General features: G+C 37.2%; 2 protein-coding genes across 2 annotated transcripts in view; one reads left to right on the top strand and one right to left on the bottom strand.

Annotated features, from left to right (window-relative positions):
- UHRF2 (ubiquitin like with PHD and ring finger domains 2) overlaps positions 1-8808 on the top strand; it is an 84896-nt gene extending 76088 nt beyond the window's left edge. Inside the window, exons 12-16 of the mRNA XM_026676011.2 lie at positions 486-623; positions 1519-1642; positions 3446-3609; positions 3937-4035; positions 5340-8808. Coding sequence (XP_026531796.1) covers positions 486-623; positions 1519-1642; positions 3446-3609; positions 3937-4035; positions 5340-5486 — 672 coding nt within the window. The 3' untranslated portion in view covers positions 5487-8808. The remainder of the gene's footprint in view (positions 1-485; positions 624-1518; positions 1643-3445; positions 3610-3936; positions 4036-5339) is intronic.
- A 604-nt stretch (positions 8809-9412) lies between these two features.
- GLDC (glycine decarboxylase) overlaps positions 9413-17063 on the bottom strand; it is a 39131-nt gene continuing 31480 nt past the window's right edge. The window contains exons 18-25 of the mRNA XM_026675998.2: positions 16246-16395; positions 14946-15058; positions 14155-14296; positions 13095-13206; positions 12686-12781; positions 12179-12351; positions 11962-12042; positions 9413-10233 (exon numbers count right to left, since the gene is read on the bottom strand). Coding sequence (XP_026531783.1) covers positions 10090-10233; positions 11962-12042; positions 12179-12351; positions 12686-12781; positions 13095-13206; positions 14155-14296; positions 14946-15058; positions 16246-16395 — 1011 coding nt within the window. The 3' untranslated portion in view covers positions 9413-10089. The remainder of the gene's footprint in view (positions 10234-11961; positions 12043-12178; positions 12352-12685; positions 12782-13094; positions 13207-14154; positions 14297-14945; positions 15059-16245; positions 16396-17063) is intronic.

Raw genomic sequence — 17063 nt, 5'->3', positions numbered from 1 at the left:
CAGGTTTTTAATATTTGATTATTTCATACTTTAATTTTATATTTTGTATTTTGCATTTTAATTTTATTAGCCACTTTGAATGCGCAACTAAGCAAAGAAGAAAATCACAGATCAATGCTGTAGGGTGGTAGTCTAAATCAGGGGTCTCCAACCATGGCAACTTTAAGACTTGTGGACTTCAACTCCCAGAGTTCTTCAGCCAGTAAAACTTAAAACTTTGCTGGCTGAAGAACTCTGGGAGTTGAAGTCCACAAGTCTTAAAGTTGCCATGGTTGGAGACCCCTGGTCTAAATAACCTTATTTCTACTGTTTTTTTGTTTTGTCCTTCCTTGACTATCATTTTACTTAATGTACTGGATTTAAAAAAAAAACAACCTTTGTAGAGTTAAGTTTAGGAAATTCTTTATGACAACCTTAGATTAAACATTTTAGATTCAAATATTTGAAAGGTTTTCTAAGCAGTCAGTCTATACTTTATAATTCAGGTGGTGAAATATTGGCCAGAAATTGGAAAATGCGGATTTTTAGTTTGGCGCTATCTCCTGAGAAGAGATGATGCTGAACCTGCACCTTGGACTACGGAGGGAATAGACCGGTCCAAGAAATTGGGCTTGAGTTTACAGGTTAGAACTTAATGTTGCCATCGTTTTTATGTTTTACTAAAACAGATAAGCTAGTCGATACTCAGCTGAAGCTCTCTTGGAAGATTTTCTTCAGATTTGTTTTAAAGATGTTAGGTGGCTTGGATTATATTTTCTGTATAATGTTCAGAAGTCCATACTTTATTTCATGAAGATGAGAAGGTGACAATGTATAGGCTACACATGGACTACATTTTTGTTCTGGTCCCATAATTTTAAAGTAATGATTGACATTCAGTAACCAAATGGCTGAATTTTGACAGTATAGTTGAGGACCCTTTTTCATATTTTGAGATGGTTTTTAGATGGGAATGAACAGTTTATATCAGAAAATTTCTGCTCCTTAACTGTATATAAAGTATATAAATCTTTATCCTAACTGCCATTCCTGGCAATAAATGGCTCAGAAACTGTTGATCACACATCCTTAGTTCGTCAGAAAATCCAGAGACTGAGATATATGGCTTACTATCCTTCAAATACAAATCACTCCCAATTTAAAATGTGTTGAAGTAGATAAACTTAGCACTTACTTCATTTGTTAATATTTGGATTCCTAGATCAATTGATAAAATATAGAAAAAGGAAAACAGCCCTTGATTCCTTACCAAAGAGGAAACCTGGTAATTTCAACCAGTCTATTTGTTATAGTTAGAAATAAAGGCTCAGGATTCATCTTGGGCCTCAAGGAAATTATGACATTTTATGAATTAGTTAACTCCGATTATACTTTTTTTTGGGGGGGGGGCTCCCCTTCGAGCACTGGAGTTGTCTTTGAACTAATGGATCTTATGAACATACTGCTATTCCAGATGCTCTTGTTTTGATGCAAGCATTGCTGAAAATACTTCTCAGATGTGATGTTCTTCTTTTGTAGTACCCAGAAGGCTATTGGGAAGCTATGGCAAATAAAGAAAAGAAAGATAAAGTAAAAAAGCAGCCTGTGAAACAGGAACAAATGGAACAGAGCAATGGAAATCAGAAAAGACCAATTAATGATGGTATGTCTAGTAACTTTAATACATTAGTTATCAGATAGATAAGATATTTCAACCCATATTGAAACATAATTTCTCTGGATCCCATCAAACATCTTTCAGCTTAAAGAAATTAGCAGAGATACCACAGGCCAGTCCTTTGCTGTTTCCAGGGTGGTCCTGCGGACCAGATCTAAGCACCCCCAGGTCTTGAGTTTGACACCCCTGATTTATAAATAATGGCTTCAAATGAAAATAGATTAATTAGGAATCAAGTTTCATCCAAAGTGTATAGTTTTAGAGTGCATTAAATTCTGGTAAATGAAAAAGACAAGAAATTTGAGACCATAGATCTGCTGTTCCAAGAGGCACTGAGTGTCATTTCAATTTCATAGGTATAACTTGGCTAGAAAACAGTCAATAAATACATGTTCTTTTCAGGTCAGGACAATGTTTTCTTAGCACTGTAAAAATGTTTGCTTGTAGCTTGCTATCATAATTGTTATCATATGCAGGGTTCCTCTTCAGTTTGCTAGCCATAATTTATTTTAAGATACTCCATCCTGGTTCCTCATTCTGAATTTTTCAATAAGTTGGCATTCTGTGTCCAATCATTCTTTACTGGATTGCTTGCAATTCCCTGCATTATTTTTCTTCTGCTTCTGCAAACCTTAACATTCCCATAGAGATGCCAGGGCTTACCTTAAGGATGGATGCTGCTGGTGCAGTAATTACACAAACGGACATATTTTAAGAATGAGTTTTATTTCAATATTTAAGATTTGAATAAAATATCATACTGTTTTACTTGTGGTGAGCTACTTGAAATTTATCCCTCATAAAAAGGAAATTCTACTTTTTCTGTGAAAGTATCTTTAAAAGAAAAACAATTACTTTCTGTCAGACCTGGATTCTCCAATCCCCGGTCAATGCACCAGTACCATTCTGAGGCATGCCAGAAACTGGGCCATGCAAACAAATGAAGCCCAATCTGCAGAAACCTCCTCTCTCCACGGAACCGGTCCCTGTTGCCCAAAAGGTTGAGGGCCGCTGTATCACTAGTTGTGTTAAAAACTATCTTTGCAAATATTGGGTTGTAAGCTGGACATATTTGCAGAATCTATATATATAAAAGCGAAATATCACTCATGCATTATCACAAAATCTCCAGAACTGTAAAACCTACAAACTTGAAATTTGGCACGTATGTTCCTCTTGGCTTCTAGGTGCTCACCTAGAAATGATCGTCAGAGCATTAGTATTTTGTATATTATTATTAATACACACTGATGTGAAGGAGTTCTATTCTCCCTCCCCACCTGAAAAGAAATCTGTTCCAAATGCAAAACACAAGCAGAAGAGAGGAGTTTCAATTTTAGTTTCATAGCAGCAACCAGCTTTACTACAGAACAGGCTCCTTGCTGTCTCCTTCTTGCTCATACAACAAATACTGTTTCAATTTCCATGTTTCAGTTTCCAAACAGCCCTCAATTCTCTCACACACTGACAGGACTCTAGCCAGATGAATACCGATGGATGCTAGTAGGCAGAGGCACATATTTTTCCCCTTATTTTCCTCCCCCAAAACTAAACCCAATCACAGAATTTCATAGCGAAACACAGGTATAGAGCTAATATAATATATTACATTCAAAATAACCGGAAACACGAGTACAACAGAGGATGTATGTTTTGGAGAAAGTTTTTAATTTAAGATTATTTGGGTGTTATTTTACATTTTCTGGTAAATCTAATAAGTAAGCCTGTACCTGTAGTTGAAGGCACCAGTGTAAATTTATAATTGTAGTTTGATAATATTTTTTCCAGACAATATAAAGCAACCTACAAACACAGCCAAAACGATGAAGCTGAGTGATGGAGGGAAGGGAGAAGCTTTTCAGCTAACGCAGCAACAACAATGGTTGATACAGGAAGACTCTCCAAACCAGAAACTTTGGGATGAAGTTCTTAAATTTCTTAAAGAAGGACCAGTATGTTGTTGTTTTTTATTTTAACCAGTGTTCTGCACTGTTTCCTTTTAATGTCATGCCACTGGATTTTCACTGAAACAAGGACTTAGTTCTACCTGCAGCTTTTCTGGAAAGTTTCCTCACCATCCAGAGTGCATGAGGAGCTGCAGGGAGTGAAAACACAATTTGGCTAATATGTAGTATATTTATTAAAATATAGTATTTGAAGTATACTATATTCCAGGCCTGAAAAGAAGTCTGGATTAATATAGAAACAATACTATTTTATGAAGAGTTCGAAAGCACTTCAGCATTTGACTTAATTATTTTTCCCTTATCCCATCCTAGAATTTTTTGAAGAAACTGGAACAATCCTTTATGTGTGTTTGCTGCCAGGAGCTGGTTTACCAGCCAGTGACCACAGAGTGCCTGCACAATGTCTGTAAAGTAAGTGTCCCATGGATCATTTTCATATTGTCCTACTGTAACTTGTAAAAATAAATAAACTGATATTTTAAAGAAGAAAAATTCTGTGCTGCTGTTAAGGTAAGCATATGCAATAAGTCAGTAGTTATCTCAAGTTAATGAATATTATTATTTAGTTCAAACAGTAAGATTATGAGTATATCGAACAGATATATCTGTGACCTGGTTTATTGCAATAAGTTTCATAGTGCAGCGAACAAAACAATGAAGGATCTTGTGGCATGGTACAATCTAACATTGTACGGCAATGTAAAATTCTTTTGGACAAGACAATTTCATCAGGCCTTATGCTATAATGAGTTGAATAATTTTAAGTGTTAAAAATAACACTTAAAAATTATTCAATTCATTATTTTTAAAGATAACAGTTTCAAGTTTTTTTTTGGTAAGTCTTCAATGTTTTTATATAGTTCCTGAACCAGAAAATAATTCAGGCATAATTTTAGATTATAATTACATTTATGAAATAATCTTTTGACTGTTTTAATGAAAACAAAATATATACTTTCTATATACTTTTGAAGATGGTGTTCAGTTCAATATGTTAAATGCTTCCAAATCCTGAATGGAGATTAATTGTTTATCTGTTAACGTGTTTTCCTGAAAATAAGACCTAAGCTGAAAATAAACCCTAGCCTGATTTTTAAGCATGCTCCTAATATAAGCCCTACCCCAAAAACAAGCCCCATCAGCTGTGGTGGGTGGGTGGGCCACCAGCACCAGAGGTGGCGAGGGTGCGGGGGCCAATATTTCAATAGCCGCAGCCTATGCAGCTCAGATGAGTTGTCCAAGCAGCAGGCAGCCACAGGAGGGGGGGGGGCATGTGATCAGGATCTGTTGCATGGGCTGTGGGAAAGCCGAGAATCGGGCTGGAGTAGGCAGACAGTTGTGGGAGAGCCTTTCCATGGTGGTACTGGCAGCAGGCGGAGGTAGAGGCACGAGGAGGAAGGAAGGCGATGCGCCGTATGGGCCGCAGGGAAGCCAAGCAACAGTGGGACAGAGTGGGTGTCTGGCTGCAGAAGGCTTGTCTTTGCATGGTGGCACTGGCAGCAGACAGAGGCAAAGGTGCAGGGGGGAAGGAAGGCAGGCGATTGCGAGAGACATGAAGATGAGCTGACCAAACCCACATTCTGGATCTAAACATAGCCTGCCCAGAACTGTTTCAAGCACAGAATATTCTGCATCTGAATATTGCTGTAGTCTCTAAGTAATATGCCTGTCTTGTGAACTGGATTTTAACATATGTATGTTTCCCATGACTTTAGAGTTGTTTACAGCGCTCTTTCAGAGCTGAAGTCTTCACCTGTCCTGCTTGCCGACATGACCTTGGGAAGGGCTACACCATGGTTCCCAACAAGATACTGCAGACACTACTTGACCAGTTCTTCCCTGGTTATAGCAAAGGACGATGATATGTATTTGTAACCTTATTCTCCAAATGACTGAATAAACTAAAAGAACAAACCATCTAGGAAAACAGTGGACCAGCCATCTTGAGGGAATTCATATTTACTATCACATTGTGAAGCCGCTAATTCAACCCTTTTTCCCTGTTAGCAATCTATTGTGTAGTAAGAACTTCAAATTCCCAGCTTCCTTTTCACAAAGGTAGTTTTGAACAGATGACCATTAGTTTGTATGCAGGAATAAAGGCTTTTCTTGGCTCTGGCCACCATAGTAGCAGGTCTTCAGTTGTTTTTATAACTACCTCAGATGGAGAAAACAAATTTGGGGGAAGTTTAACAACACATCCAATGAAGTTTAGCTACACACTGCCTCCTGAGCATTAGTTTTGCCTGGTCCATGCAATTTGATTTTGCAACAAGAAAACAGCACGTAAGAAGCCAGTTTTGTTGCAGAACATCAAATGCTGTGGTATGCATAATTCTTTATTGTGTTACCCCTCCTGCTGTGTTTCTTACTCCTTTTGCAACAACAAGCTTTTAGTCTATTTTTGTGAACGTTATTGTGCTCTGGTATCTTCTGCAAGCTGACTACTAAGGACTAAGAACGATATGAATGCATTGTTGCTGTTGATGTAAAGTGATTTGTGTTTTTTGCACTTAAAGAGGGTATTCAAGACGCTCTTAATTGTGTAAAAACTATTTCATATAAAACAAGCCACTTTTGTATTAGGTAAAATTGTTTGCTTTTAGTAGGTCTTGTATTAGTGGCAATACATCTTATACAGCATTGAAAGCAGTGCTAGCTTGGAGAGGGCTCAAATTGCTTCATATTGTGATCTGAAATTTTATATACAGTATATTCCCCACCCCTGAATATACTTATTAAATATTTTATGATTCATAAAGTGTTGATTGTTTGCATTTTACACCCATAACATGATAGTAAGTGATTTCCTAAAATAGTGTTTATATATATTACATAAAATTCCATTTGAAATTTTGATAAATGGGATCAGTAAACCTGAAGTTTACATTAGTCCTTTGGGCATTTGCCTTGCAGAGTTATATATTTTAAAATACATTTTTATAAGGCTTTCATTCTGAGAGATTACATTTTCATATCAACTTTTGATTATAAGATAGCAAATGACTAGTGACATCAGAACAGATATGTTTGAGTACTTACATACTATTTTAACATATACATAGTTGTTTGTGCATTGTTTGAGTGGGGAAGCTGGTATTATTCTTGTATTACAAATTGAAACTGAAGCTTTTTTATTTCAAGTCTGTTTTAGGTATGGTACTGAATATTGGATTACCATTATTTAACTGGTTTCAGTTTACATTCCAGTCTTTTTCCATTAGCAGAAAGAAATTAGAATTAAAATAGGATAGTTTAAAAGATGAATGTTGAATTCACATGTAACACTGTCGGAATGTTTTGCTTAACAGGTTGAAGCCATAGAGACCTACTTTACATATAACACACTAAGTAAAACAGAAATCATTATGGATAAACTGGGCCAGTATCAAAACTCAGGTTGATTTATATTATACTTAAGTCAATCAGCCAGGATAACAAAACTATAATTAAATATGACTTATTTGCATTATTCACAGATTAAATGAACCAGAATTTTTCAGCTGTGATAGTAATAGGTATCTAGTTAGATAAAAATTGAAAGCAGAACTTTCCTATTTCTCCCTCGGATACACAAATATTGATTTTGCTATGTCAGCCAATGGTCTTTTTAGTCATAAGAATTTATAAATTTGCAGCTAAAGCAGGATAAGAAAGCAAAGTTTCATAAATAGTTTTAGCTTCTCTGGCAGCAATAGCAGTCTCCTGAGTGAGCTGTGAGATTAAAAATTTCTTTTGGGGTTTCAGTCATGGCTAGTGAGTATATCTTCAGCCTAGATAAAGGTTAATCTTTTCATGCCCTGGAAACCCAGCCTGCCTATACTGGATTCTGAGCCCCATTTGTCATGTCAATTGGACCTCCATGATGAGGAATAAAATTGGGAGAGTCAATTCTCCAGCTCTTATCTAGAAAACCAGTTTCAAACTAATCAAAAATCCTTGCTTATTTTGTAATAATAGTTAATATTAACCACAAACTGATTGAAACCCAAGTCACATATTATGGGCATGAGCTTATGCCCTCTACTCATAAATATTAAAACTGTAAATTAGCATTGTGTTTAAACCAGAGTACAGTTAATTTTAATAGAGACACAATGGCCCAAGTACACTGCTGCCTCCTATCACAAAATTAAAAATGTCAAATTTTCTGGAATTTTGATTACTTCGAGGTGGCTGGAAATTTGTGAAAATTTGGGTGAATTACATGTTGGGATTTTCATGCAAGATATCAGAATTTTAAAAATGCTGAAATAAAATAATTTTGGGAGGAGGGCAATTGCCCTTTTCTGCTCCCTGTCATAAGTCATGGCCTAGGAGGCACAACAACCAGTTTTGTGCACCCCACTAAGCATAAACAAAGCACAACTTCTTTTTGGCTTGTGCAAGACCTTACCGTGTCTACTTCAAAATGTACAAAATGTACTTTGGTCTAGTGGTCAAGGCACCAGGCTAGAAACCAGAAAATTGAGTTTTAGTCCCACCTTAGGTATGAAAGCTGGTTGGGTGACTTTGGGCCAGTCTCTCTCAGCCCAACTCATTTCACAGGGTTGTTGCGGCAAAAATAAAGAGGAGAAAGGAATATTAGGTATGTTTGCCACCTTAACTTATTTTTTAAAATAATAAAGGTGGAATATTTTTTTAATCTACCAGTATATGTTTCCTAAGTTAGCTATCCTGTGCTAAAGTTAGCCAAAATAATAACCAAATAATGCTAATGAACTGCTAATAAAATGTTGATCGTTTTTCTGATACATTAGAACAGTTTGCTGTTACAGAGTAACAGAGTATCCCAAGTTCATTTTCTGAAAAATTACAACCTCCTGGTCTATTGGAGCATTAAAGGAGACTTTTTCCCCATAAATAATTTGTTGCTAGCATTATCATATATAGGAGGCACTTTATCATTCATTTCCTATCCCCGTAAGCTTCTCTGAAACCAGAGGTGGGAAGCACCACACTAAATGGGGTGTTTTGTGGTTCTTTTTAACATCTCTTGAGGCGATTTTCATAGTAGTCAGCTTGCCATCAATGTCTTCAAATTGGAATTCTCTTGACAGTTGTGGGCATCTCTTTGTTCAATGTGAGATAGCTTTTTAAAGTTATGTGCTTTTGATGTGTGCTGTAAAGGAGGTACTCTCATCCTTTAATTTCAAATAATAAATTCTGATTGTTGCACTTGCATTTAATTGCTGTAGCATATTATAATTGATTGAATTCATAACTACTGTGATAGCACTGTCCCAGATCAGACCACATTACACCAAGATTTATAGGAACTCATATTGTGAGAAGTGTGTCTGACCCGCATGGTTGTGTGTGTGTGTGTGTGTGTGTGTGTTTGTATTTGTGGCTTTCATTGGTTAGGCCTTAAGCCAGTCTACAGAACTGTAACAAAGAAACTGGGAATTAGTCTTGCACTGAATGGGTTAAGTCAGTTTTACAGATAATGGCTGACTGATTAAGAAATATTCCTCAATAATTAACCTAAAAGAGAACTGGGCTTTCTCATTTGCCAAACAATGTGCCCTTTAAATATCTGTATCAGAACAAAATGTATTAGAAAGCTTAATGCTAGCAATCCTGCAGGCAACCTTTGGTTCTCACAAGTGTAATCATTTCAGCCCTAGCAAAGTCTCTCAAAATGGCTCACTTAAGATAGGGTGTGTGAGATCGTAAATACTGCTGAGCCAAGTGTCCTGTGCCTGTTTGGCTAGAGTTATAAGTTCATATTCTGAAGAAAGTGACCTGTTTTTTGCCAAACGGATTGAAAGCAAACTTCAAAAACTGGGAAGCCAGCTAGTTTTTAATTGGAACATTAACAAGAGAAAATTTAAAAAATACCAGTTCTAGAACATATAATTATAAACAATAAAGATACATTGCCATAATCTAGAGTGTGGTACATACTTTTTTTAAAAAAAGCCACCTGCATTCGACCATATCAAACTGTGTTAATGGTTGTCCATGACTTCATTTCATACAAAATGAACAGTAACTCCATTTTACCTTAGCCCATATACAAAGGAAATACATTATAAAACTGTCCTAAAAAATTGGGGTTAATTCTATATCACAGAGCATTTGGACGAGCAGGTGCATAGTCATGACACTGTTTAAACAGTGTACTGTATTGCTTTTTTTCATACAGTTCAATGCTTATTATTAAATCACAGAAAAGCAGCCCTGATAGAAAAGAGGGCCTTAATTAAGGCCACTTCAGCATGGATTGACATGGAAACTGAGGCACTGTATCAAATCAATTGCCGCTTAATAAAAGTATTTTACAAATAGCTGCACAGAAATGTAATTAACAGCATGGAGTTTTCAAAAATATACACTGTATATAAAATATGCTAACTGGGCTGAAGATTTCACCTGTCTTCACAGAGTGCTACAAATACAGTGAGAAAAATTAAGCCCAGTGATCTGAAAGGTAATTCAAAGGCTGGAAGGAAGCTGGTCCTAAGATGATGCTCTCTTCTGCTCTGCAAAAGGAGACTCATAGACCTCCATTGGTGGGCAGGTACAGATCAGATGCTGGTCCCCATAGATGTCATCAATTCTGGCAATTGTAGGCCAAAACTTACTTTCAGGTTTCACAAACGGCTAAAGAAGAGGAAAGAAGTATTTAGAAAAGCTATATGGTACAACATCTAAACAACAAAAATTAGTAATTACAATATGATTGTGTACATTAAAAAAAGATAGGCAGTAAAATGCATCAAGGAAAGCTTTCAAGGCAAGGTTTTGATTGTAAGCCCTACATGATTTGGAAAAATGCTATCTGGATTCTTTTTCTTTTGAATTTTTGGAAGTCTTTCCGTGACTAGGCCAGGAGTTTGAGAGATTTGAAGTTGTTCTACTCATTATTTTAAAGACAGGTTAGGTTACCCTGCGTTCTGCGCTTCACCCCAGCACTCAAAATATTCTGCCAATGAAACTCAGCAGCATATTTTTTTTTGTTGGTTGTCCAAAATAAGGATGGAAATGAAAATGGAAAACCAAACTTCCATTTTGAACCTTCATACGCCACCATAAATGATCCCAGGTTGCACTAGTGAAACAACTGTTTTGCTGTTGAATTTCAGAATTACCATTTTGGGCTTTTTCAGAAGTACCGGAGGATGGAAGTAATTGGACTGATGAGCCACTTGCAGGTTTCCCACATAACACCTTCCAATTCCCCATCCCAATAAGTCTCTACATCTAGCCTTTCCACTAATAACTATGGCCCTCCTCTTGGTCAGGACAACCACTATAGTTTAAACCAAATGTTCCTTGTTTTGTCCCAAAGGTGCTTTTCGAAAGGCAACTGGACTTTCTTTGTTTTTTCCTTGAAGATGTTTTGCTTCACGTCCAAGAAGCTTCTTCAGTTCTGAACTTCAACTGAGAATTGAAGAAGCTTTTTGGATGAGAAGTGAAATATTTTCAGGGAAAAAACAAAGACCGGTTGCCTTTTGAAAAGCACTTTTGGGACAACCATGACTTGGATGACAGAATCTCCATAGATGTTCCTTATTTTGCTTTGGACATCATTTTCTTGTTGGTACAAAGGTTTTGTCAGATTCTTGTAGGAGCTGAAATGTGAATAAATGAAAACCAGATCAAAACAAAACAGCGTTTACTTCTTTATTTCACTTCTTGTGGTGGAAACAGTCCTTTTCATCAATACCTCTTGACTGCAACATACTGCTTTTAAACTTACCAGTTATTGCTAGGAAGCCTAGGTTTTTGTTTGTTTTGAGAGAAAAAACTTGAGACTGCTGAAAATTTGCAGAGTTACTTGTTTTGTTTCTCTTTAATACTGGAAATATTTGCTCAAAAATACTTGAGCAAATATTTCCAGTATGTATAGAAGCATCACCTCAAAAAGGCAGTTTGAGCCACAGTAGATAGGACTCAAACATAGAAAATAAGCTACATTATACTTTTTTGTTAAATTTGTACTATGCTCTGCTGGGTTTTTTTCTGGCCTAGAAACTTCCCTCATATACAGACCATCTGCGATATAGTGGAGGGGGAAAAAGTTCCAGTACATAATATGACACCGCCATGACGATGTGAGTTTGACACCCCTGTTCTAATTTTACACTTGATCATGATGGACGTCTTTCAAAACAGAAAAAAATCATATACTTTTCCTCTATAGCAGCCCCAAAGAAAACTCTTTGAATGCAGTAAGGTGAGCATGGGTTGTCTGGTTTTCAAATACCCACTAGAGTTTTTTTGGCACATCTGGAGGGAACATATTGTTGGTTTTTAAAATCTGACCAGAACATTTCTAATAAAATAATTGCTCAAAATATATTTGTGAAATTATAACTCATTACTTACTAGTGGAAAAGCAGCTACTTCCCTAGAATATGGGCGATCCCAGTTGGGTGCAGCCAGGCAGGTCAAAGTGTGTGGGGCCATCTAAGTCAAAAGAAATGTAGTTTAGAATGCGCAAAAGGAAAGGAGCCCTCACCCATGTTTTGTGTCAAACTATTTCAATTTTGAACAAGGAGCACCTGGTAGAAGTCTCACATAAATAAAACCCTCCTGAGCTTACCTTTAAGGGGTTAACTCTAGTATCCATCCTTCCTTCTTCTATATCAGCTACTTCTTGTCGAATACTAATCATGGCATCACAAAATCTGTCTAGTTCTGCTTTATCTTCAGACTCGGTTGGTTCTATCATGAGGGTCCCAGCTACTGGCCAGGACATGGTTGGAGCATGGAATCCTAGGAAACATGAATTCTAATTGTTCACTTGATGTTTAAAACAATGAACCTCAACAGTCAGAAAACATCCTAACCATCTATCCCCCGCTAGATCAATCTCTGAGCTAATCTGCTTTATAAAGACAATATGAAATAAATATATGCATTTATGGATTTTGCTTAAAGCCTCTACTTTCCTCTTGATGCAAAGAAAAACAGCAGCAGCCATGAGCAGCTTTCTCTTTCTGTAGTCACCCTGCAGCAGCATTAAAATATCACATCTCTGCTGTTCGTGAAATGTGTAGCATTCAAAATGAAGAAGTGGTTAAGAAAAGAAGAAGAAAAAATATCTCACCATAATCCTGAAGCCGCTTAGCAACATCCACAGCTTCAATATTTGCAGTTTTCTTAAAAGGCCGAGTATCCAAAATAAATTCATGAGCTACATAACCTGTTTTAGAGTAAAGATTTAGACACATGAATCTTTTTTGAGAATAATAAAATATGAGTATAAGACAAGATGGTAGTTCCCCATTTCAGTGGGCTCTAGAGAGGCCTTGCTGAGCAGAGAAGCATCTGCTGGAGATTTTAATGAGTCTTCCTATTTTGAGAGGTTTAAGGTGGCTTATTCTGGCTTTCACTAAAAGCTGTTCAAACTAAGCTTCCTTCACTCAGTTTGTTTCTTTCATTTTTGCTAAATGTCAACATGCTGGTACAATGGTTAACTCTGCTAGGCAGAAAATATTCCCAGTGATTATACTTGCCTTTGGAGCCTCTAAAGAGGATTTTGTAGTGGTTCTCTAGTCGCTTTGCCATGTAGTTAGCATTCAAAATTGCAATCTCAGAAGCATGTTTTAGGCCTTTGCCTCCCATCATCTAAAGAAGCAAAAACATGAATGAAAATGGGGACGACGGCACAAAACCATATTCCTGATGTAGATGATTAAACATTCCATGTTGTAAAATTATTGCTGTAGTAAATGATTAATTCATTCTATTTGTTCAGTATTTAGTTTATAAGCTTAGATTCCATCAGTGTGTGAATGGTTTTGATGGCTTACACAACTCATCGATAAATCAGTCAGAACCATTCAGGTGTGTATAGCATATAAATTAGTACTTCCTTGGAGATCTCATCCAAGAAATTATTTTTTTAAGTAGAAATTTTTTAAGTGATCAAATAACTTGATTTGAAAGGTGTAAATCATCTTGTCAAATCTGATTTGACCCTGTTATTGCTATTATTATTTACCGTCATTTCTATATATTTTGAAAGAACAGGGAAATTTCTTGTAGCAATATCTTACGGCTGCATCTGGTAGAATACTGTTTACTCTTTCAGCACTTGCTATTTAATCCCTTTAACTGGGGTTGTCTATGATGGGACTTAAAAGCATCTGCCATTGTAGTATGATGGTTAAAGAGTTGGTCTTGGAATAGGAGAACAAGTCAATTCTATCTTGGAAACTCAATGGATGACTTTGGGCCAGTCACTCAATCTCAGCTCAACATGTCACACATTTATTGTTACTGGGAAAAATAGGAGGATATGTTTGTTACTGTGAGCTTCCACAAAAGATGTGGGCTACAAATCATTGTAGCACTTCCAATGTATTTTTTTTTAATGCTCACTTTGTGGGAGACTGCAGTGGGAAGGAGGGTTTGCAAGTTGTGCAACTAGATTAGACAATTCCTTCTAAATACAACCTATACAATCTCTTCTCATACAATCCTGCAGGTCTTTAACTTTCTGCAGATCTCTCTTACCATCAGCATGAGAATCTACTAGTACGGAAGAAACCAGGAGCAGAAATTATGAAGTACCTTGATATAAACCCAAGAAATAGGCAAGATGGCACTGGATCCCCAAGGGGCAGCACTGATGGTGCCTAATGGGCTTGAATGTGCATCGTGCAGTGAGGCAATGACAGGGTGGCTAGGCAGGAAAGGAGCCAGGTGCATCTTCCTAAAAGGACAGCAAGAAAAGAACTTGAACATCCAGCTTCCCTCCTACTGTAGCACCAACAGCTATAGTACCATGTTTTAATTAGCCAGAATCAAAAGTCTGCTTAAGTACATTTCACCCTGACCCTCTAAAACAAGTCAGGAAGAAAAAAAAATCCTCTTGGACAGCATCTAGCTTTCTGCATTTCTACCTATAGCAGTGTTTCTCGACCCACTCCTTGCTGGCTGAGGATTTCTGGGAGTTGAAGTCTATCCAACTTGCCAAGGTTGAGAAACACTGATCTATATACAAGAATAATTAGCCAATTTTAATGGCCAATATGATTGGTTCCCAGAAAACAAGAGAGCCTCCCTTATCAGATAAAGGGAGGAGTGCATGTATAAGCAGAGGGGCATATATTTTACTCAGCGGATACCTTTTCTGGAAATACTTACTTTAATGCAAACATTTTTGAGGAATATATGTAGATGCAATGACTTCTGACTCATCTATCTCAATTTAAATTTTTCCAATAATGCTGTTTTGGTTACACGGTAATCCTAGCTATGTATCTTATTCCCTAGTGGGCATCCTTAAAATTTCTGCTTTAAAGTCTTCATGAAAAAAATAATAAAAATACATGCTCTTATCACAAGAAGTAGATACTAACACTCCAATCGGTCCCATGCCAGGTCCTCCTCCACCATGAGGAATGCAAAAGGTTTTGTGAAGATTTAAATGAGAAACATCTGACCCATAGTCTCCAGGGCGACACAGGCCAACCTGTCGGGGAAAGGAAAGCAAGATGTTCCCAATCAAAAATCTAGATGTTTCAAAGATATAGAACATTGAAGGGGGGGGCGGGAACGGGGGTGACAGACTACATAACCTGGCTTGCAGAGACGACTGCCAGTAGCGAGCCAAAAAAGTCAAGAGAGCAACCATGGTGGTGCAGTTAAAACTCCCTCTGTTTTGAAAATGAACTTTGATTGCACCAACAGAAGAGAATATGTTTAGCTGAAGGTTGAACTGTGGGGTCCTTGGTGTTCACTGAGTTGGGTTGTTTTCTTGCAGAAACTTCATCATTACCCACTAGCTAGCATCATCAGGGCTAGAAGAGAGCGGTGCTCTAGCACTGACAATGTTACCTAGGTCAGGGGTCTCCAACCTTGGCAACTTTAAGACTTGTGGACTTCAACTCCCAGAATTCCTCAGCCAGCTTTGCTGACTTAGATAGTAATGAACTATCTGCAAGATACCAAAATTTGCACCACTGCCATATGGATGTTTTTTCTTTTTGACAAACATAAAAATGGGTGCAACGTTGCTTGTACCATAGTGGTTTCCATTTTGACTTTTTTGACCATTAGTCCTGCTAGCTTGTCAAATGGTGTGAGCCTACTCTTCCTCTGGCTATCTCACAAACAACTTCTATTTTTTTCTTTTTTTACTTTAGGAATTTGACTTCGTGGGCTGCTCTGATGTTGGTTTGTAATAGCTACATTCTCCCAATCTGGTAGCCAACTGACATACATTGTGAAATACTTTCATGTGTTTCTATCGCATGTTACTTTGTTATTTTGTTTTTCAGTGGAACCGAATGATTTAAACATGGGGAGCTGTCTATTTGCTTTCTCCACATCACAATGTCTCATTATGTCTTATCCTTTTTTAAAACTATAAAGATCCAAATATTACACTTTTCCCATATGGACGCCGTTCTATAAAATTTTTCATGCCAAAATTATGAAAAACTAGTACGAGAGTGATCCAAGATTTCAGTCAGGAACAGATATTCAGGGCTAGTGTTACTGATTATGAGAAATCAGTCATACTCATGAATCTCGATGCTCCCACTACCCAAATCCAATGCATCAGAGTCCCATTATGCCTCAATCATTTCCCAGTATTTAAAAAAAATCACTATTGAGTACATGAACTAAAAGGATTTGCCTGGATCTATTTCTCACCTGAGCATTCATATTTGCTCCATCTAAATAAACTTGGCCTCCGTGTTTGTGAATCAGATCACATACATCACTGATCTGCTCTTCAAAGACACCATTAGTGGATGGATATGTGATCATGATAGCCGCTAGGTTTTCTTTGTGCTTATCTACCTATAAGAAGAAAGGGAAAAAATGACAACAGCGTGACATATCTGAGTGATAAGAACAAGATTCTTCCCTCTCTTTACATGGAGCATTACCAAATTTTTAAGAAAAACAAAATCTGTCCTTATCAGTTTGGCATAAAAGGCCTACTAAATTAGATTTCCTTAATTTCATTTGGTCTTTGCAAATTCATCATGCAGCAGCTTCCAGCAAAGATTTCCTCCTTTTCCTTTAACTCAACATTTCTCAACCTTGGCAACTTTAAGATGAATGAACTGCAACTCCCAGAATTCCCCAGGCAGCATCCCTGGATGGGGAATTCTGGCAATTGAAGTCCATCCATCTTAAAGTTGTCTAGGTTGAGAAATACTACAGAAGATGATCAAACGTCTACCCACATACTAAGTACTCTATCTGGTACCTGAAATTTTTCATAATTATTTATTCTTTTGTGCAAGAGCCACCGTAGTACAGTGGTTAGAATGCAGTACTGCAGGATAGTTCTGCTGACTGCCGACGGCCAGCAATTTGGCAGTTGGAATCTCACCGACTCATGGTTGACTCAGCCTTCCCATCCTTCTGACATTGATAAAATGAGGACCCAGACTGTTGGGAGCAATAGGCTGACTCTGTAAACCGCTTAGAGAGGGCTGTAAAGCACTGTGAAGTGGTAT

The sequence above is a fragment of the Notechis scutatus genome, chromosome 2, assembly GCF_049901735.1.
Source record: "Notechis scutatus isolate UNSWTSFEM ecotype Mainland chromosome 2, rNotScu1.2, whole genome shotgun sequence".
NCBI classification, from domain to species: Eukaryota; Metazoa; Chordata; class Lepidosauria; order Squamata; family Elapidae; genus Notechis; species Notechis scutatus.
This window is presented reverse-complemented; position numbering and strand designations above follow the sequence as displayed.